At 28.6% G+C, this 23,387-nt stretch overlaps 4 protein-coding genes across 4 annotated transcripts; 3 read left to right on the top strand and 1 right to left on the bottom strand.

Annotated features, from left to right (window-relative positions):
* Positions 1–2,008: 2,008 nt before the first annotated feature.
* On the top strand, positions 2,009–8,573 carry PGO_070300 (nucleoporin NUP100/NSP100; the record flags this gene model as incomplete). The annotated part of the gene is made up of 3 exons (XM_028686903.1): positions 2,009–7,828; positions 8,065–8,295; positions 8,460–8,573. The coding sequence occupies 3 exons, from the start codon at positions 2,009–2,011 to the stop codon at positions 8,571–8,573; spliced, it is 6,165 nt and encodes a 2,054-aa protein (XP_028542704.1).
* A 1,491-nt stretch (positions 8,574–10,064) lies between these two features.
* On the top strand, positions 10,065–10,883 carry PGO_070290 (hypothetical protein, conserved; the record flags this gene model as incomplete). The annotated part of the gene is made up of 1 exon (XM_028686902.1): positions 10,065–10,883. The coding sequence occupies one exon, from the start codon at positions 10,065–10,067 to the stop codon at positions 10,881–10,883; it is 819 nt and encodes a 272-aa protein (XP_028542703.1).
* Positions 10,884–12,859: 1,976 nt separating this feature from the next.
* Positions 12,860–19,350, top strand: PGO_070280 (copper-transporting ATPase; the record flags this gene model as incomplete). Its single annotated transcript, XM_028686901.1, has 2 exons — positions 12,860–18,737; positions 19,001–19,350. 2 exons carry the CDS (start codon positions 12,860–12,862, stop codon positions 19,348–19,350), a joined length of 6,228 nt encoding a protein of 2,075 aa, XP_028542702.1.
* Positions 19,351–20,228: 878 nt separating this feature from the next.
* On the bottom strand, positions 20,229–22,187 carry PGO_070270 (replication protein A1, small fragment; the record flags this gene model as incomplete). Its single annotated transcript, XM_028686900.1, has 2 exons — positions 20,229–21,672; positions 22,174–22,187. 2 exons carry the CDS (start codon positions 22,185–22,187, stop codon positions 20,229–20,231), a joined length of 1,458 nt encoding a protein of 485 aa, XP_028542701.1.
* Positions 22,188–23,387: the final 1,200 nt, after the last annotated feature.

The raw sequence follows: 23,387 nt of genomic DNA, 5'->3' as shown, positions 1-23,387 counted from the left end.
TGAATGCTTAGAAGGGTATATTTTTATATGTAATCTCATGTCAACTAGGACCATGTATCATATGTTTTACACTTGTGCTTGTTAAATAAGATTGAAAAAAAAAAAAAAAAAAAAATTTTAATAATGCTACATTCCATCGTATAACTTAGAAAAAAATTTCATCTTTTGCATTTCAGTTTTCCAATTTTTGTAGATTAAAAATTTCCTCATTTTTTTTAACTGAAACCAATTTTTTTTTTTTTTTTTCCCCACTGATGTGATTACAAAGGAAGACTCTTTTAAGCCCATCCTCCTGGTTTATCAGTTCGATTATTATATATATATTTACATATGCATGTATCATATAAAATATAACACTGTTTTTTACAGAGAAAATATATTGTATTAAACATTTTGCGCTCTTCTTATATTGAATATGTTTTTCTCCTAGTTAAGTTTTTTGTATTATTTTTTATTTCCCTCCCACACTCTCAACTTGAGAGTTTTATATTAATTGCTGTTCCTTATGCATTTTCATAAAAATACGGGGGATTTTGCTTTCGTGCATATATGAGATGTATGCTAAATTGCTTTTTGTGCCTTTTATGTACTTTATATATTTTTTCACATATTTTAAATAACATATTTTGATATGTTAGCCTTAATGTATGGTATGACATAGCATAAATTTAATTTTTTTTTTTTTAAACGTGTGCTACCTGCTTTTGATAAATACATATATTTTTTGTTTTTTTCCGTAATTTCAATTTTTTTTATTTTTTCCCTTTATAAACACAGGGACTTTCTTCCTGTGTTTACAATGTATTATTTCCTTTTTATAGTATTTTCATAATGCAAAAAGCGCTTTTTTTTTTTTTTTTTTTTTTTTTTCTTATATGTTAGTACAATTTTACATGTCAATTTTTTTTTTTTTTCCATCCCATAAGTAGCAGTAATTTTACACAAGTGGGATACAAACAAATTTGTATTGAACAAAAACAATAAAAGCAAAAAAATGAGCAACACGAGCGACACAATTTATACGGAAAATATCTAAGAACATGGGTGTATATTATATACATTTTTTTATATGCATAACTGCATCTTAACTTTAGATATAAGAATTCACACGTCTGCAATAATAACAATTTGACAAGTGTTGGAGGGGGTGTATATAACACATTTCACTTTTCGTTAAATATTTTTTTACTTTCATCAACTGTGGAGAGAAGAACAAATAACACATTTTTCTTTGGGAAGACCACAGGTGTTACTTATGTGTATATTGCAAAAAACAATAAGAAACAAATGATTGTCATCTGTTGAATTGTTTTACGAATGATTTAAGAAGCTCATTAACCAGCTTATTTAAGAAGACCATTTAACACATACATAGATATGTATATGCATGTATACTTAGATGCATATATACAAAGTTCATAACCCCCTTTCTCCACACAATACTTTTGTTCTTATTAAAAATTGTTAGAATGTTTTTGTTTACTCCTTCAGTGAAGTGACTACATATATATATATATACGTGATAAGTTCATTTTTCAGCATATTCATAATTGTCTGAAAGGCGTACTATTTTTAGAAAATATTTGCATGAATACACATTCATGAATAAGTACACGCCTTTTTATGTTATACCATATTTTATGTACACAGGAGAGTAGTTACTTATGGATATATCCACATGTTAAATCGAAATCAGCGTATATTATAAACATATTGAGTTGCTATGTTGATATTAACGTGGAGGGAGATAAAAGGTATCAAAGTGAACTACATTTTTGTGTGTGTGAATTATAAAACGTGCCAAGTGGTTACACTGAAGAAAATTTATTAATTCAGGAATATCGTTTCATATGAACAACAATTTAGCAAAAAGGAAAAAAAAAAAAAAAAAGAAAAAAGTTTTTATCCAAATGTTAATAGCAACAATTTAAGTAGGACAAATTTTTCATCATAGATAAAAATATATATATATATATGTTTATATATATATTTATATATATATATAACTATGTATATGCAGAATTCATCATCGAACAATCTCTTCGGATCACTTAACAACCAAGGAAACAATGCAAATAAGGGTATATTTGGAAATGCAAACACTCAGTCAAACCTAACGAACACAAACCATTCTTCCATTTTTGGAGTTTCCAAAACACAACAATCGAATAATGCGCCAGTAAATAAAAATATATTTAATGTGAATACAAGTTCCACAGGATTAAGTGTAAATAAAGGATTATATGACAATATGAACAATCAGTCCAGCCTAAGTAACAAGAATATATTTGGAGGATCAAGCGCGGGAAATAGTGGAAATCAAGGAAGCATGGGTGGAAATAATATGTTTATGAATTCAAGTAATCAGAATAATTTAAATATGAAAAATATATTTGGTGGTACATCAAATTTAAATGCTTCAGGAACAAACTTATCGAATAAAAGTATTTTTGGAGGTTTACAACAAAATAATCAAAGTTCTACTATATCATCCAGTAATCTTTTTGGAAATTTATCACCTAATCAAACAAGCTCAGGAAATATGTTTGGTAATTTGTCTTCCCCGAATCAAAATAAAGGAAATAGTTTATTTGGAACATCAACGCAATCAAACCAAACAACTGGAAGTAATATGTTTGGAAATGCATCATCATTGGGACAGAACAAAGGTGGTGGGCTTTTTGGCGCATTACAAACTTCCACTCAAAGTAGTACAAGCAATAGTATGTTTGGAAATGCATCTGGTTTGAATCAAAATAAGAGTAATAATAATCTCTTCGGAGGAATGTCTAGTACCCCTTCTACAAGTGCAGGGTCGGGGAATTTATTTGGAAATGCGTCCACAATGAATCAGAATAAAACAGGAGGTGGACTTTTTGGTGCGTTACAAACTCCAATTCAAGGAACTACGAATAGTATGTTTGGAAGTGCAGCAGGAATGAACCAAAATAAGGGAAGTAGTTTATTTGGTGGTACTTTTGGAACACCAACGCAATCAAACCAAACAACTGGAAGTAATATGTTTGGAAATGCATCATCATTGGGACAGAACAAAGGTGGTGGGCTTTTTGGCGCATTACAAACTTCCACTCAAAGTAGTACAAGCAATAGTATGTTTGGAAATGCATCTGGATTGAATCAAAATAAGAGTAATAATAATATCTTTGGAGGAATGTCTAGTACCCCATCTACAAGTGCAGGGTCGGGGAATTTATTTGGAAATGCGTCAACAATGAATCAGAATAAACCCAGTAGCGTTTTTGGAAATTTACAATCATCTAATCAAAGCACAACAAGTAGCAACAACATGTTTGGTAATTTATCAACCAATCAAAACAAATCAACCACAGGAGGAAATATCTTTGGAGGAATGTCCACAACATCAGGAACAAGCACAAATACAGGGATGAATAATAATTTATTCGGGAGTACAGTACAAGGAAGTCAAAATAAAACAACTAGTAACATTTTTGGTTCATTGTCAGGAGGAACTCAAGCTGGTAGTAGTAACAGCTTGTTTGGTACTACAACTACTCCAGCTGCAAGCATGGGAAGTACCAACATGTTTTCATCTAGCATGACAACTCCAAATAGCCAAAATAAATATAATAACATATTTGGACAAGCAGGAACAACTGGTCAGAACACATCAGTGAGTTCTGTTGCGACAGGTATTGCACCCACATCTTCATTAGGAGCAGCACAAAGTGGTAGCACTAATAATATATTTGGAAATGTATCAACAGGTACGAATATAGGGGGTGGTGTAGGTGATAATAAAAATATATTTGGAACATCGTCTGGTTTTTCGTTAGGTACTGGAAATGTCAATGCGGGTTCAACCACAGGAGTTGGAGGAATGGGAGCTGGGTTTGGCATTGGTGGAGTTGGACTAGGTTTAGGAACAAATATGGGTACAAATATGGCGACCTCAGGTATGGGTACTAACATTTCCCCAAACATGGCTTCACATATGTCATCAAACGTGGCATCTAACGTGGCATCGAACGTGGCATCAAACATGGCGTCAAATTTTGCATCTAACGTAACTTCAAACATGGGTTCAAATTTGAACACGAGTTTAAATATGGGAACCAATGCAGCAACAGCTTCCAACGCAAGTGGATCAAGTCTATTTGGTGGCTTAGGTGTAGGACTGAATAAAAATTTAGGCTCGAACATTATGATGGGTAGCAATAATTTGAGTATGGGGATAAGCACAGGTACTACAGCTAGTGGGACATCAACAAATATGTTTTTAGGAGATAAAAGTATAAATAGTAATGCTAGTACAATAATAAATACACAGGAAAAATTGTTGTCAGATGATAAAGGAAAAATAAATAATTTCATGGTACAGAATTTTAAAATTGATAAGAAAAATGAAATTGGTAACTGTAAAGATGATTTAGGGAAATCCACTGAAGACTTAACAATTGTAAAAAAAAAAGAAAATATTTTTGATAAAGCTTATGAAGACGATGATATGTTTAGTGAAAATGAGTCAGAAGGAACATTTTACAATTATATTAATTTAATTATAAATGACAACATAAATGATATACAGAAGACAACATTTTCTCTATTGAATGATCATGATTCGTTAATGTGGGACAGCTTTAAAAGTAATATTTTCAAAAATTTTGTAGATTATTTAGTTAATTTTAAACAGAAAAAAAATCAAAAAATTGCTAAAAGTAATGTGTTAGATTTAGATCAACATGAATTTCAGATATTAATTTGGCTGTACAACGTGAATTCATATAAAATTGATTTCATTCCGTTTAAGAGTTTTTATTATTTATTATTAAGTGACACCAATTTAAATTATTCTAAAATTTTTATTGGAAATAGAGATAAAAATATATTTCCAGGGAGTTTTGTGGAAATTAATGATCATTATTACATGAACTCAAAAAGCCATTTTTTCAAATCACAAATTAGTAAATATCAAGAAAGTACCATTATTTCAAGGCGAGACAAACGACGGGGCAGAGGAGGTGGACAAGGTGTGACAAATGTAAGTGCGTTAGATGTAGATTCCATTTACAAGCAGGTTTTAAAAGATATTTTAAATAGCTTATTAAACATGAATTTATCTATAACCAAGGAAAATATAAAAAAAAAGGAAAAAGAAGAATATTATGAAAGCACGGATAATAATAAAGATAAGATAAATTCAGGCATTAATTATACATACGAAAATTTGTTATTAAATTATTTATTTGGAACATTGCAGCATTTACATGATAAGTTTTACAAAATTGAAATAAGTAATTATGTTGCCAAGGATTTAAATCAGATAGACGAATATTTTGTTGATTCCAAATCTAATGCTATTTTTTCCTATTGTTATGACAATTTTTATAAAAATGAAATGGATAAGGAAAATTGCACCATCCATTTTTTCTTTTATCTAGTCAATATAATGTTTCGTTGTGGAAATTATTTAGGGTTAATTCAGATAATAAAAGGGGATGAGTTTGTGAAGAACTTAAGTATTGATAATTACCTATACGATTTCGTGATACTGTTAATAAGAATTTTATTCTTAATTTATAATAAAAATAACGAAATAAATATATTCGAAAATATCAAGATCGATATCGATTGTACAGATATATTAAAGAAAAAAATTAACATGTCTGTTTTGATTAATTTTTTCCATTCCATTATATATCTCTGTGTTAATAATATATATGCATACGATTTGTTATGCGTTTTGTTTTCGGATATATTTTATAAAAAGGGAAATATGTACACCAATAGAGAGAAAAAAATGGAGATGAAAAATATATTTCACTATTTTAGTGAAAAGAGTCCTAGTTATGAAAACAATAGTGATGATAATGATGATAACGCCACTCGTATTGGTGCTAATGGTAATGTGGGATCAGGAGTTGAGAAGGGTTACATGAGAGAAACACATCGAGATCGAAGATCCATGGGTCAGTACAGTGATGATTACTACCAAAATCAGAATGATCAATATTGGGGTAGCTTCTATGATGACAAGAATCGAAGACGTCAAGGGAAGGATGCTCGAAGTTGTAGGATGTCGAGCAATCAGCAAAATGCTGATCAGAACGAGGATATGATTGATATTGAAATGAGAAAGAGTAGTAGATATAGGAATAAAAACAGGATAGATGAGAATATTAATAATGGAAAGGAGCAGGGGAGGAAGGGATACAATAGTAGCGATGAAAATAGTAAGTTTGTGAAAGATAAGAAAGGGGAAAAAAGTAAAGAAAAAACCTTTTTTTTTGACATTTTTACAAATATGCTTCAGAAACCGAATAAATCTAAAGACGATGCTTTTGGAAATATAGGAATAAATGAAGAAATGGAGGATAGAATGAATAGAGGTTCTGGACAAATAAGTAATATCGAATCGTTAGGAATCACAAATAGGTATGGTTATAATTTTGAATACTGTAACATCGAAACGAGTATTTGGATTGAGTTAACATTATTTCTTGCGAAAAATTTTGATTTGTATGGAAGTAAATTTCAAGAAAATTTTGATATTCTTGATACGAATTTAAGTTTTTATAATTATGATGATGATAATAACGCGTTTTTAAATGACACAAAATATAGAAGGGAGAAAATAAATAACAAAATTGAAAAATTATTTATTTGTATATCTAACTGTATTATTAATGAAAACAGAGAATACTTTTCTGTGTGTTCTAAGCTGAGAGTTGATGAAGTGATAAATAATTTTGTTGTAGTAGATGGGAAAATAGCTGAGAAGGTCAAGGGAAATATATCAAAAGTTTTAAGGAACAATTTCGTATTATATATTAAGTTATTTTATTATTTATTATTAGTAGGAAATATATATACAACTGTAGCGTTTCTATCATGTATATCTAACAATGTTCAGAGAATTCTCCTAGTATTGACTATATTTTTACATAAAAACAATATTTTTGAAAATGAAAAATTGAATAATATAAAATTAAAAACGTTGCATTTTTTAAAATTAAAAAATGAAAGCGATTCATTTTTAGATCATTCTATACATGATATTAACGACGATATCCCTTCCGCTGCTGCCGCTGCTGCTGCAGCGGTAGAAGCAACAACAACAGTGGTAACATCATCAGCAGACAAAATGAATTTAATTTTCATAAGCATGAATAGTATTGATATCCCATTTTATTATTTTGTTCTTAGAAATAATAACATAAATATTTTATTAAAAATTACGTATATACTTAATTTAAAAACAAATGTAAGTATAAAATTGTTAAAAAGTATCGTACAGGAAAATCAAGATATCTTATTAAATGAAAGCATAGTTGGGCATATAAATAATGATGGAAATATATTCTATGGGAAATTACATGACTTTTTATTTATATTTAAAAATAAAGTAAAAATAAGAAAAGATGTCAAATGCTATTTTTTAATGTATTACGTTCTATATAAAAAGAGATTTTTTCACAATACTAAATTGAGTAAAAAGAAAAATGAAAATGATGAAGAATATCATTACAAATGTAGGAATTTCAAATATGTTCAGAATAAAAATATTAACTCCTTGAATAGAATATCACTAGACAACTCTGTCATCAGTGTGCACCCATCTATTCTATACAAAATATCCCAGATTTATGCTATACTGGCTTATTTTGCCAACCAGCGAAAGAACTACATAATTTCGTTCATATGTTATTACATCCTCAAGGACGAGCATAGCGCAATCAATTCCTTGATTAGGATTTACAATGATGAACTTATATACTACTACCACAACAATGAGCGGGAGTACGTTTATATTCGCAAGTGTGCCTTTCGATTTTATCACTTGGCTAGGGTATGAGAGAGTGTCATTTGAGCGTCTGTAGCATGTGATGTATGCATAATTTTGCGCTTCTTCATTTGTGTTGTGTATATATATATATATATATATATATATATATATATGTGTGTGTGTGTATATTTTTTTTTTTTTTTTTTTTTTTTTTTACGTTCATTATTTTTACTGCTTCTCACATATTGTTCCTCGGAATTATTTACACTTTTAACTTTTCCCTTCCCTTCCACACACAGAATATGTGGCCCTCAAATGTAAAGCTAGAATCAATAGAAAACAAATCGTACCTAATTCTAAGCATCCTATTTATGAAAAGAAAAATGTTTGAAGAAGCATTTGTAATTTTTTCGTCCACCTTAATACCCAACAACATGCTAGAGAAACTGTCCACAGCGGATTACTACAATATTGATTTGTCTTCCAACTTTTTAATGACTTTGCGGGAGTTGTGTAGGAAAAATTATCGGGTATGTATGAAAAAGAAAATTTGCATGTGCATTGTCACTTCTGTTGTGTTACATGTATGTTTATTTTTTTTATCACGAGCTTTGCTGGGGCCCTTAATGTTTTTTTTTTTTTAGTTTTTCACCATTTTTTTTCCTTTTTTTTTTTTTTTTTGCAGATAAATGAGCTTGTAGGACAGACAACTCTTCACGCTGTTGTTAAATTTTTATTACCTATTAAGGATAAATTAGATGTGCAAGTTGTTGAGAGTATTAACTATTTGAGTGCATTAAGTTTTTAAAATAAAAACACACCATTTTGTTTAGTATTGACGTGCACATAAGTTTATTTTATTATATCTGGTTATGTGCTCTTGTCGGATGGAATATTTGTCTTGGTAAAAAAAAAAAAAAAAAAGTGTCATTTTTAGTAAGTAGTTTTTAATATATATGAATTTGTGACAGAACATGAATGCGTCAAAAATCCATTTTGTTGTTTCACCTAACATGATTATATATGTGTGGGTGTATAAACTTATATTATGTATATATAAACACACGTAAACGTTTTGCATGAAAAAAAATATGTGCTACATTTACACCGAACGAGGCAGTAAAAACATTTCTAATATTATTTTTTACCAAATGTTTTTTAAAGTATATTTGTATCTTTCATGATATAATTGCCCTTTTTCGTTTTGTAAAGTAATGAAAAGAAAATACACTTAAATTAGTATTCATATAACCGTGTCACGAAAATATGGGTTAATTTTCAAAGAACCAAAACTTCCCATTTGTTAATTTTTTCCCCTATAAAATATATCAGTTGGGGTGAAATATAGATATGTATGTGTGTATGAATGTATATATATATATATATACATGTGCCTAACTGACGTTTGAGCTAAGCACACCGAATCATACAATTGACAAAGTTGATATAATAAAAAAAAAAAAAAAAAAAAAAAAAAGCGATAGCTTGAGCGTGTGGAAAGGTGGATAAAACGAATTTTCTTATTTCCATTTTTCATGAAAACAAAAGGAAAGGATTATATTAAGAGCAATTTTGCTTTAGTTAAAGGAAGAACTTATGAAGGGGAAAAAAGATAAATAAACAAAAAAATAAAAACACTGTGATGTTATATATAACATATGTACCCTGTGATGTTATATATAATTTATGTACACTGTAAAGTATCATATGTGTGCTGCGCATAAGGTTACATACGCGCGCTTAGCACTAGGGTTATATTCTTTTCGTTTTTTGTTATATGCATATGGGACACTTTTCTCGTTATAATAGAGGGTTTGAAATTAATTTTTGATCAATTTTTTTTTTTTTTTTTTTTTTTTTTTTTATTATGAAGGTACATATTACTATTTGTTAGTTAAAGCCCTTTTAATTTTAACAAAGCTTGGAAAAGAGTTGAAAATTCCATTTTAGGAAATAATTTTCTTCTTTCTGCTTTGCTTAAATCTTTTTGTATATTGACTTGAAAATTCGAAAAATTTCGCACATTTGGGTATATTATCTCCCTATTGGTACACACTTTTTGAGTATAAATCATTCTGGAGAAAGAAAAAAAACGACGCATGCGTGATAGAATAAAAAGAAGAGGCACTCGTTACAAGAATGATTGACACATAAAGCTGAAAAGGATCCCTTTTTTTTTCATCTTCTGCTCATTATTTCCCATATCTTCTTTTTTTTTGTTGTTATTTTTTTTCATCACTACAACTTCCGACCACTGTACTTATACTATGACTGCTAGAAAAAAAGAGAGTTACATAAGATGATTAATATACTATATTTATGCAATCGAAGAAAATTTCACCGAATCAGTAGTAAATTTATACCCGGGTTATTATGCAATTATTATAGCACAGCGAAAGGTGATAATGCCACAACCGTTGATAACAAGTATATTTATAATGTGTATAAACTGGACGACATATATTACAATAATTTGAAAGTAATAAATAATTATGATGAATATCACAATTTAATTATCAAAAATGAATATTTCAAGGATTATTCTCAGATACAAAATAAATATAATTTGGGACACAGCAGGGGAAATATTAATGAACATATGATGACTCACGGGTTTCAACCGTCCATAGAAGAAAGAAAGGATACGATGGGAACAGATTTAGGAGAAATAAATGAAGAACAAGAATGCAAAAATATAATTACGTCTAACGACTTACAAGTTCTATATTTTGGTAGTTATGAAAATAACATTAGTGTAATATTATTTGAGAAATTTAAAAGTATAATTGAAAAAAATAAGAAACTACAATTTTTTTTTCTTGACATTAATGTTTGTCCACAGTGTTCTTACAATTGTGATATCACATATGTACCTTGTGTATGCTTAATATATAAAAATCATATATATAGAAAAAAAATGGAAATAAATTATGAAAACCCCATTAATGAGCAGTACCTCAATGAATATTTGAATAATGTGCAAAAGAGCATAGATTCTTTCCATGCATACAATAATAAGTTTATCTACAAATTGAAGAAGCAAAGCAATTACTTGAACACCAAATATATAGATATTGACAATCAGAACATCCATAAGGAAAACTGGAATACCTTTTAATGTGTGCTCAGTGAGGATCTTAATAACTGGGAACATGTGCACATAGGTTTATGAACGAGTTCCTCTTAGTAGTAACTATTCATGCGTATGTATGTTCGTATGTATGTTCGTATGTATGTTCGTGTGTATGTGTGTGTGCATGTCAGCATACATACACGAATATATGCATATAGGTATATATTCTCTGCAGCCTTGTTCCCCATCTGAACATACGTACGATTTTATCCCGTTACAAACTCCTCTTGGTGTGTTGCAAATCAGCTACACCGTTTCATCATTTTTTATAGCGTGTTTCTATATGTTACATCACCTTGTTATGTTAACCAAGGTCAAATTATTGTCATGAATTTTTTTACGCCTAAAAAGATATCTTAGTTGATATTGTATTTTTTCTTAATATAAATATTTGCTTATTGGAGAAATGAAAAGTCGAACAATGACATTTCTATTTTTTTTTTTTTTTTTTTAACAACTCATTAATATAGAAGTGTACATAATATGTGTATGTAGCATATTTTATGTACATTTATCCCCATTGAGAAAAAAAAAAAACAAAGAAAACATCCATTCTATTTATAGCTCAACAGTTATTTAACAATTAGCACGTAGCTAAATGTTTTCTTTTTCAAAATTTATGTAATTCTATTTTGAAAAAGCAAGAAACGGAAACAAAAAAAAAAAAAAAAATAAAATAAAATAAAAGTCAAAAAAAAAAAAAAATGATTAAATAACATCCCAGTGTGTATATAATTCTTAAATAATCTTAAGGTTCTTGTGCTTTTATATGTACTTTAAAAAAAAGAAGAAAAAAATCATTCTGTTTTTGTCATTGTTGTTATGTTTTTTTTATTTTTCTTTTAAATGTGTATTATTGAATCTTGAATCTATGTCCCCTCGGTTACATTATACACCTTTTTGTATGAAGTTTTATGCATTTATTAGTTTTTTTGCTTCATGATAACCTTTTATTTTTCCTCAGCTACATATATATATGTGTGTATGTGAAATGTATTTATGTTAATATACATCTATGTAAATATATATTTATAGGAATGTGAACTTGTTCAAGTACTCCGCCACCCCTTATTCGAATACACAAATATAAATATGCGTTTATGTATAAATATACTGATTTGGTGCTTTCTTTAATGTCACTAGAGAAATTCCCATATTTTTGATAGCCTAGCAACCAAAGTAATAGAAACTATACATATAGCGAGCACGATAAAAATACTTTTATTTTTTTTTTTTTTTAGTATTTATACATATGTACATAATTATATGTGTTTTTGTTTACGTTTTTTCTTATCCTTTCAACTTTATTTTATATACCCATTTCTGTCCCCCTTTGGATTATTAACAGTTAGATATGTTCTTTTTTGCGTAAACTATGCTAGACTGATTCAGATACCCTTAAGAGTGTTTTTACACGTGCCACATTTTAAAGTGTTAACACTTATGTACCTTTTTTAAAAAACGATTATTTAGAATTAAAACATCATTTGATGCGTATTTCTTTTTACTCCTCTTTTTTTTTTTAATTAGCCCATGTGAACGACTATAGTGTGTTTTAGTTAATTCAAGAACATGAGTATTATATAGTTCTTTCGGTTAACTTATATGCATGTGCTTATGGTGCGTGAATATGTGCATGTATAATATATGTATGAACATACCTAACACTGACACATATACAACAGACACAGAAGAGAGGGGGAAAAAAAAAAAAAAAAAAAAAAAAAAAAAAAAGGTCTTAACCGAGTCTACGGAAACATTATGAAAATAAGCTTAGGAAATAAACTCATTTTGAAATTTTGTTTTCATCTCTCATAATGTTTAGTACCATTCATTATTATTCCTTTTTTTTGTACCTTTTTAACGTAATTTTTTTTTTTTTTTTCACGTATCATATGAGAATGTACATGTTTAGTGTGCCATTCTTTATATATATATCCTATGAGTAACATTTTGACAGAATGGCAAAAAGTGTTTTATTACTTAGTAACATAAACGATAATGTGAAAAATAAAATAAATTCCTTGAAGATAGAAGATGTAGAAGGGGTCGAAGGGCTCACTTTTACAAATAATTCTGCCTCCATATTGTTCAATGATAGTATTATTGATGCTAATAGCTTAGTAGCAATTATTAACAGTAGTAAGGATATTAATGGGATTTTTCAAGAGAATGAAGAAGTAGAAAAAATGAATGAAGAAAACAAAAATGTTCATTGTGAAAATGGAGAATATGTAAATAAACTAACATTTTGTCCAAATGAAGACTACACACAATGTAACAATCAAAATTGTTATATTAAAAAAACATTTACTGAAAAAAATACGGATGATGAAATAAACTCAACAGAGTTAATATATTGGAAGGATAACGTAACTTCATTACATGTTCATGACATTGATAAAGACATGGAATGTGGTATCAAGGATACAAAACATGTTAATACAAAAATTAGGGAACCGTTCGGAAACACATGTGGTGGAAAAAATTACTATGAAAATGAATATCAAGAGATTTATAATAAAAATGTGAATGATGGATTTTATGCCATATCAGGAAGTAATGAGGATACAGATAATGTTAAGGCTTATGAATTTGATAATAAAATCCAAGAGCATCATGTTAATAATAACATGTTGAGGGATGTTCACATTGATAACACACGAAGCAGAAATGTACATGCAGTGGAATCCACATATAATTATATAGAATTGAGGAATGAACAGAGAAGTGACAAAGACCACCTCGAGAGTGAAAAACTCAGCGTCTTTGAATTGCTCAAGAACAACAAAGGTGAGAATAGCAAATTGAATAAATATTACAACGTGAAAATCGATAGTAGAAGGGGTATAATGTCTCAGGAAAAGGAATTTGAGCTAGGTAAAGGGAATTCATTTGTAAGCAACCACAGTAGGAGCGGTAATATTTTTCAAGATTATGAAACTTACAGAGGGAAGAGAGAAAATATGTACATCTGTGAATTGAGAATTTACAACATGACATGCGATAATTGTGGGAATAAAATTATAAGTTTTTTAAAAGACAAAAATTTAATTGTGGATGGTTATAGTTTTGCTACGGATAGTAAAATAAAATTAAAATTGGACGTTTCCGAAGGGAATTCTTATAGACCTAGTAGTAGTATCGATGAAAAGAATGACGATAACAAAAATAGTATTAAAATTTTCGTGAACAAAATAATGAGTGAAATAAAAGATAGTGGATTCAACAACGATTTAATAGACTTGTATAAAGAAGAAGATAATAATAATAAAGATATTTTGTTTGATATAACTTTATATGTGTTCAGAGATGATGTAATAAAAGCACATGGTTTATTAAAAAGTTTGAAGGGAATTAAAAGTGTGGAATATGATGTTCGACAAGAATATATTTACATCTTGTATAACCCTGATGTGATAGGTATTAGATTGATATTGGAAATATTAAAAAAACAAAAGAATATCGATGCTTATTATGATGAAGACAAAGAAAAATATTTTAGAAGCACGAGAAATAATGAAACAAATAATTCTCTCAAGTTAATTGAATTGATATGCTGCTTTTTTCTGAGTATCATGATTATAATTCTTAATAATTATCAGATGAATATGGGATCAATGAATGGCTTCTATTCCTATGGTAATTACAAGAGTTACATGAAAATGTTTAATTTTTTACACTTCGGAAATGTAAAGGATAAAATTTATGAAGAAAATTTCACACATGAACCCTCAATTGAGTCAAATGCAGGGAAAAATAATTTCCCTGAATTTTTTTTTAGTAAGCATTATTTTTCGACAGCGGGTGAGGAGGACAAGGAGATGACTAAACCAGATAGAAACTCAGTTCGCTCTTTTGGAACAAATGAAATGTATGATAAGAAGAAAATGAAGGAATTTCAAAAGGTTGAAAGTGGTAATAGAAACAAGAATAGTAAGGAGAAGAAGCAGAATTCAATTGATCATACTGACAAGTATGAATTGGATCCCAAAGCAAAGGGACACAAAAATTCAGATAATTCAACAGTTTCCTACCCGGAAGGAATAGATGTCACAATGACACAGGATAAACTTTCGAACTATGAACAAGATAGTAAGAATAAAAATCTGCAAGGGAGGAATGTCTTGGAGAAAGAATCGATAAAGATGAAACATGGAAAAGTGTCTAGTAAGCCACTCAATAAATATGTAAAATCAGTTTTGAAAGAAAAACAAACGAAAGAAGGTGAAAAAGATAATATAACACTGTCAGACAAATCTGAATCAAAAATGCTCATAGAGAATCATTTGAATAGTAAATTAGAATCTGGAAATGTTATACGAAAAAATATGCATAGTTCGATGAATGTTATTCCCAACTCTAATTTTTTTCTCAAGGTATATTCAAATATTAGTGATAAAAAGAAAGAGAATTTTCCCGAAATTAACGAAATAGATTTTTTGTTTGATTTTCGACGAGATTTTAAGCGAAAAGAAGAGTCAAGGAGTTTGAATTCAAAGGTAACTTCTAATGATGTTGTATTATCATGTTTGGATACTACTTCAAGGAAAGACGCTCCAGTGAAAGACATGGAATATTTTCGCTCCCGCTTTAGTAGAGGGTTAAATATGAGTAGGAATCCTCTAAATAAGAAAACGGAGGTACAAACAAGAAAGGAAGATAAAGTGGAATTTTTCCACGAAGGAAATTTGAAAGAAGAGGATGTAAAAAATTGTATATGGATGAAAAAGAAAAATTCGAATGATGAACCCAAAAATACGGTTGAGAAGAATGGACTCTTGAAATCACAATGGTTTCTTGATGATAATACATTATATGATACTATGATGAATATGTCTATAAGTACCTATTTAGACAATAAAATATTCGGAAATTTACCCCTGAGATTATTGTTAATTTTCCTGTTAAGTTCAATTGTTTATATTTATTTTGGATTTCACTTTGTTTTGAGCGGATACAAGAATTTAAAGAACGGAATAATTAATATGAATGTTTTAATTTCAATTAGTTCATCATTTTCTTATTTTTACTCTCTACTGCTTTTGTTATTTTGCTTGTTTTTTTATGTGGATTTGGAAGGAATTCCACTTTATTTCGATTCTTCAGCTTTGCTAATATGTATAATGAGAATGGGCTTCGAAATTGAGAACTTTTTAGTAAGTTTTACAAAGAAGAAAATGGAAGATTTATATGAAAAGAATACCAAGCATGTGTACATCCTGGAAAAGAGGAATGACAAAACGGATGATTCAAAAACGGTAAATGAGCAGATAAATAATTGTCCATTTGGCAGTTCACAAAGTGGAAAGAACAACATATCGATTCTTAATATTATCAATTCGAATAAAGATGATATTGTATTCAAAAGTGGAAATCAAGGTTTGTCTCCTACAGGAAGCGGTGCACTTTCCAATTTTTGCAAAAATAGCGATAACTATTCAAGGAAAGAATTTAAGATTGCGAATGGAAGAAGAGGAGGAGAAGAAGAAGAAGAAACAGGATATGAAAATTACAACAACGCTTTTCATCGAGATAAACCTAAAGAAATAAATATAAGCAAAATATTTTGTGAAGATAAAAAAATTAATATAAATGATTTTATTATAAATAGTTACCCTGTTCAATTTATACAAAAGTATGACATGTTAGTGTTTTATGAAGGGGATACGTTACTAGTTGATGGGATTAAAATGAATGATGATATTTCTTATGTAGATGAAAGTATGATAAGTGGAGAAAAAAAAGCAATTACAAAATTTAAAGGTGATAAAATATATGCTGGATCTAAATGTATGCAAGGGGTAATAATTCTCTATATTGACAACATTTCTAAAGGAAATTATATTGAATATGTAAAGAAAACATTAGATGAAGTTAACTGTAAAAAAACGAATTTGCAATTATATGCAGATAAAATAGCTAGTATATTTATTCCATTTATTATAGGACTATGTGTTGCAGTATTTTTCATTTGGTTCATTCTGACATACTTTGAATATGTAAATATAAAAAAAGACAATTATTTTAAGTTAAATAAACTTTTATCATGTATCTTTTTTTCAATTCATTTTTCTTTATCAATATTATGTGTGGCATGTCCATGTGCTGTTGGACTAGCAAGTCCTCTATCCATTGCCATAAGTTCGTATATATGCAGTACCATTGGAATTATAATAAAGAATATAAACATTTTTGATATTTTTTTGGAATGTAATCATTTTATATTTGATAAAACCGGAACATTAACAATTGGAAAACCAGTTGTCAACAAGGTGTATATATCTACTAACTTAGAAATGTTTACAGATCAACTGTTGAAAGGTAGAGGTACACCAAGAAATAATTTAGAAGTAAATTTTACTTATGATAATATGCCTAATGGGTTTAGCAATATATCCAATGATGAAAATCAATTTCGTAATTTTCATCCTCATAAGAGGAAGGGGAAAAATGCACATACAAAAACTTCCATTACAGATGATAATAGTGAAAAACGTATGTACAATCATAATCTGGACACTTCTTCTAGTGATGAGAATCTTTGCAACATCAATGATAAGACAAATGAAGTAAGCGTTTTGCATACTTCGAACGATGGAGATAAGATCCGAAAGGATGAAAACATTCATCTGGTGAAAGGAAAAATGCATAATTTATTGGCTTACCAAAGACTCACAAATGAAAATGAAGAAAAAAAAGTACTGAAGGAAGATAGAAATAGGAATAATAATAGGACGTTAAATTTTATAGAAAGTCTTAACTGTTCAGGTAGAAATGTTACTTTTTATTCCTTTACGACGCAAAAGGATTATTACAAAATTGAGATAAAAAAATCATTGATAAGAACAGAAGAGAGAAGTAGTGATAGAAGTTTAACCGAAATGGAAAACGTTGCATGTAGTGGAAAAAAATCCATTTTTAATCGTATAGTGTCATTTATAAATAATAAAAGAAAGAAAAGTAAATATAATAAAATAGGAAACAAATCTCTTAAGGAATATTTTATAAATGATTGTGAAATTTCTATATCATCATATGATGATGATTCATACACTAGCGAAACAAGTAGTGAAAATAATGACACTAGCATTACAGATACAGAGAATAGACAAGTACCATATGGTGAAGAATATGAAAATAAACACATGAGAAATATAAATAATGAGCGTTCATTTGATGATAAAAATAATTTAAGTGAAAAAATTAAAAATTGGTTATACCTGTTCCTAAGTTTAAGTTCGAATTTGGAAAAATATAGTAATCATTTATATGCCACTTCTATAAATACATATGTAAATACTAACTTTTGCATTAATGAAACATTTGACATTCAAAATTTAAAGAATGAAAAAAATCAAGGAATCACTGGTGTAATAAATGATCTATCTGTCACCATTGGTACTTTATACTATTGCTACACGAAATATAAAAATTCACACTGCTGTCATTCAGAGGAAGCAGTTGAAGAAAAATTGAACATGAAGAATTTTGAGGCTAATCTGTATTCCTGTGATTGTAATGTACATAAGACTTATCAATATTTGTACAATTATTCCAATAGTAAAAAAAACGAAAGTAACAATATTATTTTTATGTGCATAGAAGGGATAATAGTTGGCTTTTTCACCCTTGTGGATGATATAAAACCGGAAGTGTTTGATTTGATTAGATATTTAAAGAAGGAACGGAAAAAGGTGTATGTGTGTACAGGTGACAATTATATGAATGCTATTTACATTTCAAAAATTTTAGGAATACCAAAAAGAAACGTGTCTTCTAATACCCTACCGATGGAAAAGGTACACTTTGTCAAGAAGATACAATCCCTCAATAATGGTAAATAAGGAAAGAAATAGGATATATGATGTTGTTGAGATTTTACTCTATCTTTCCTTCCAAAAGAATTTCAATATTTTCTCTTTAAATGTTTTTTTTTTTTTTTTTTTTTACGTCTATATATGGGGTTTCTTGAGTATGATTATTTGTAGATCTGTGTTCATTCTCTTTTCCCCCTTTTTTGTTTTATCAATCATATCAAATATTAATGGTACATATTTTGCATCACATTTGTACCCCCTCCCACTTCCCTACTCTTATAGGAAAAGTTTGCATGATTGGAGATGGAATAAATGATTGCTTTGCCCTGAAAAGCGCAGACTTGGGATTGTCCCTAAGCACAAGATCAAACGTGGTGATGGATAGTGCTGATGCATGTATTGTTGACAACAACTTAAGTGTTATAATTAAGTTATTTGAGATAAGTAGAAAAACATTGATAGTAATAAAATTTAATTTTTTATTTTCCTTCATTATCAACATCTTTTTCATTTTATTGGCAAGCGGGTCTTTTTACGCCCTGAATTACGTTTTTTCGCCGTTTTTGTTTACCTTCCTTATGTTTTGCAGTTCTATAGTTGTTATCTTGTCATCCTTGTCATTGAAATTGTAAGGGAAAAAAAAAAAAAAAAAAAAAATCATAAATGAATGTACATATGCGTAAAAATGCTTGCAAATGTGTGTATATATCTATGCACATGGGAAAATGTTATATATATGAGCTTTCAAACTGTTTGATTCTTATTTCCAACACCACACCCCCCTTTTTTTTTTTTTTTTTTAGTCTTTTACGGGATATATGAAACCGGTTGTACACAAATCGGGTCTGGTGCACAAACAAATACACAAGTATGGGAAGAAGAATCTCTAAAAATCTGTGGATTCTACTTTCTATGTGTGGTTAAGATGAGTCAATCCAAATGGATCAAAAAAAAAAAAAAAAAAAGTTTTGAATTTATTCACACTATCTACTTCACCTCCTCCCACTTTTTGTATATTCACCTTTTTTCGAAAGAAAATACAATGTATTCCCAATTTATTTTTTACATAGTTTATACATAATTAATTTAATAATACAGCTTTGTTGTTGTTCGTTAATCTGTCATTATTTTTATTTTATTTTTTATTTTTTTTTGAATTTTTATAAATAAAAGGAAAAGAAAAAAAAAAAAATTTTTTTAAATTCAAACAGAGTAATCATTTCAATTATTCTGGAATATCTTTGGAAGAAATGTAAAAATAATTCTGAAAAAAATTATACATATATATAAAAGTTGTGCGTGTATATGTATTAGTTGACAACTTTGTGTTATGATGTTTTTTTCGATTCCAGAATTAACTGCGTCGATGCCCCTATGTACAGGTAAAGAAGGGGTCATTCCGTGCTCTATGGGTTTTCTATGGGTTCTCTATGGGTTCTCTATGGGTGTGCATTTTTGAGAAACGAGAAGGGATCATACAACTTTTTTCCGTAGTGTAACTGTGTTATAGTTATATTTTCTGCTTTTTGGCATCATGAGAATCGTCATTTAGGGCTCTCTTATATTTATTTGTATTGCTATCCTTTGAAATGAGTAATTGTATTTCGTTTAACAAATACGAAATGTCTGAATGTTTTTGTGGGAAAATTCTCATGGCAGTAAAGTTGACACGTTCTATTCCATTGTAGACTTTTTGGTTAACCCTAACAACTACCTTATATTCTTTATATAAGAAATCATAGTTGAAGAGATAATCTAAAGTATCTTCATCTAAGCTTTTTAATTCTTCTGCTTTTTTCCCCAATAAGTTATATCCTTCATCAGAGAAAGCTCTTAACGTTATGGAGCCGGAAAAATCCATGAAAAGGAAATTAAAAGTGTAGTTATAATAAGGTTTAACATTGTTTTCATCACAGTTCATACATGAATATACAACATTTTCCTCATCATTTGTATTTGTTTCATAATTATTATCTAGTGCATTATCCTGCCCACTTGATAATAGTTTTTTTTTACATTTAGAACATGCAGGGTAATAAAATCTATGCTCATTTTCTTTACTTTTCCAATATATTCTTTTAATTCTTCCTACCAAAGTGTACGTGCCTGAAATTTTTGCTAATACATCATTTACATCACTTAGGGCATAGTGTTTATCAGGAATTTGCGTGACATCATTTGATAATATATTCCTCATATTAGTGAATTGTTCATATTTTCCATTAGTATTATACCAGTCTGAAATCATAGCACATTTGGCTTTTAGTTCTTCATTTAAATTTTCTATTTTTTCGATTGAACTTGTTACACCAAACGTTCCATTTTTCATATCATTCCAATTTCGTATACTTATGTTAGTAAAGATATAAATTTCGTTTTCTTTTATTTCATCTCTAATTAAATTAACATTACTATCCCAGAATGCTATTTCAAAGGAATGCTTCGTGTCATCAACTATAATTATATTTTGTTTAGTAATATCATTTCCTTGTTTGGTCTTTAAATTACTTATACTACCAATGTGTTTAACTATTCCTATCAAATCTGCTGTAAATGGGGTTTCTTTTGTTGCTATTTTTATGTCTCTTAAATTTACTAGCGAAATTTTTTTCTGTATTTTTATTTCTCCATCATCTTTTACTTCATGAATTTCACTATCCTCATTAAATGTTAATTCATACTTGTGCTTTACTGTGTTATACTTAGGGTTAGCAATAGAAACCCTTCCTTTGGAAAATATGTACACTTTTTTCAGTTCTATGTTGTTGAACCATTTGTCTGCGGCGCTTCCCCAAAATTTACAAGAAATCGAGTCCCCATGTACGTCCGTTACATCTATACTGAAAAAGCTATTATTATTTTTGAAGGTTGACAATTTGGACTTGTTCACTACTTTGGCCTTAATTATCCATTTGCTTACGTAGGTTGTTATTTGACTGATACGGAAGAGCAGACTACAAAGAGGTGTGTTTGTTAAGAAGTGATGTTTTTTTTTTTTTCTTTTTTTTTTTTTTTTTTTTTTTTTTTTTTTTTTTTTTTTTTTTTTTTTTTTTTTTTTTTTTTTTTTTTTTTTTTTTTTTTTTAGACATAATATGAATGAGTAGGAAGCACACAACACAATAGGAATAGAGGTGGTTAATAAGAAAACATCTCTAATCTCTGCAGCAACTGATACCTCAAAAATATACCTATAAAACAATCATCAAATGTATGTCAACAAGAGTGCACTAGTAGTGCCATTATAATTCATGCACATAAAATGTAATAAAAATATATGTTTTTAAAACAGAAGATAAGATACTTCTCAGTAAGTATATGCAGAAAAGTGTGTATTCATTTGTAGATGTACTACATATTCCACATGCACAATTTTATGGACTCATTATTACTCATGGACTTAAAATCGTCACATTCAAACAGTTCAACATTTTTTTGTTGCCTATAATAAAACTTACTCGTTTTCACTCATTTTGAAAACTTTAGATCAAACCAATATGGGTTTTTTTTTTTTTTTTTTTTTTTTTGATAACTATATTTTGAATACTTCAAAAAATGAAAACTATATTTTTATACATTCATAAATTTCGTAAGAAAGCTAACGCGTGGATGTATGTGTATATATATTTTTTTTTTCTCTTGTTTTTTTGTGTTATAAGTTGGCACACTTTTAACTTATAAAGTGCTGCCAAAAAAGGGAGGAAACAAAAATTAAAGGAAAGTACGAAGAAAAAAATGAAATGTAATAAAATAAATATAAAAGGGCACCTGCGGAAGTACACAGTTTAAAGCCAAATAACAGTGTGCTAAAGTTACACATGTACTCAATGACTATTTAAGCGAATAAACCGGGGAAAAAAAAAAAAAAAAAAGAAAAAAAAAAAGGCAATAAAGTAAAAAAAAAAAAGGAAGAAATAAAATAAAATAAAAAAGCTTTTCCCTTTTACGCATGATTGTCCATTGTACTACGTCATGTTTCTTTAAATTTTATTTTTCCAAAAATAAGTAATTACTACTGAGAAATTGTTTGTAGCATGTATTATAATGGTATTTTATTTATTTTTTTTTTTTATTATTAAAGCCTTATACTCTTTTTGTTAGCAGGACATCTCCTTCTTATGTTATAAAGTAGAGTCCCATGAATTCTCTAATTCATATTCTTTTCGTATTCTATTAATTCGTATATTTTTCTTTTACTTATTATTTATTTTACTTTATTTTTTTTTGTGATTGCCAAAAGGTTTAGACAGATATATATTTTTAAAAATTATTTATGTTAACGTACAATTCGCAAAAGCTTCAAAGTAAAAATTGTTCAAGTAAGGAAAAAAAAAAAAAAAAAAAAAAAAAGAAAAAGGTGCAAGCAAAAATACGTAATAATGAATGATAATTAGTAGAATAATAAGAATGTAAGAATCAATAAAATAATTTAATAATGAAACATACCCGCGAAATACATGGGCAGGTAAAAGAAAGCGCATTGTGAGGGATATTCGAAAGCGTGTGCAAATGTAATGAATATTCTTTTATGTGCTAATATTTTTATACTAAAAGTCTAACGGTTACCCTTATATATATTTTTATTTTTTTAATATATAGTTATATATAAGAACTGATTCTATGTGATGAACATATGGGATATTTTTTCTATGAACAGTCATGTTTGTTGGGC

This window comes from Plasmodium gonderi (assembly GCF_002157705.1).
Source record: "Plasmodium gonderi DNA, contig: Chr07, whole genome shotgun sequence".
Classification (NCBI taxonomy): domain Eukaryota; phylum Apicomplexa; class Aconoidasida; order Haemosporida; family Plasmodiidae; genus Plasmodium; species Plasmodium gonderi.
Note: the sequence above shows the minus strand (reverse complement) of the source record. Positions and strands in the feature narration are given on the sequence as shown.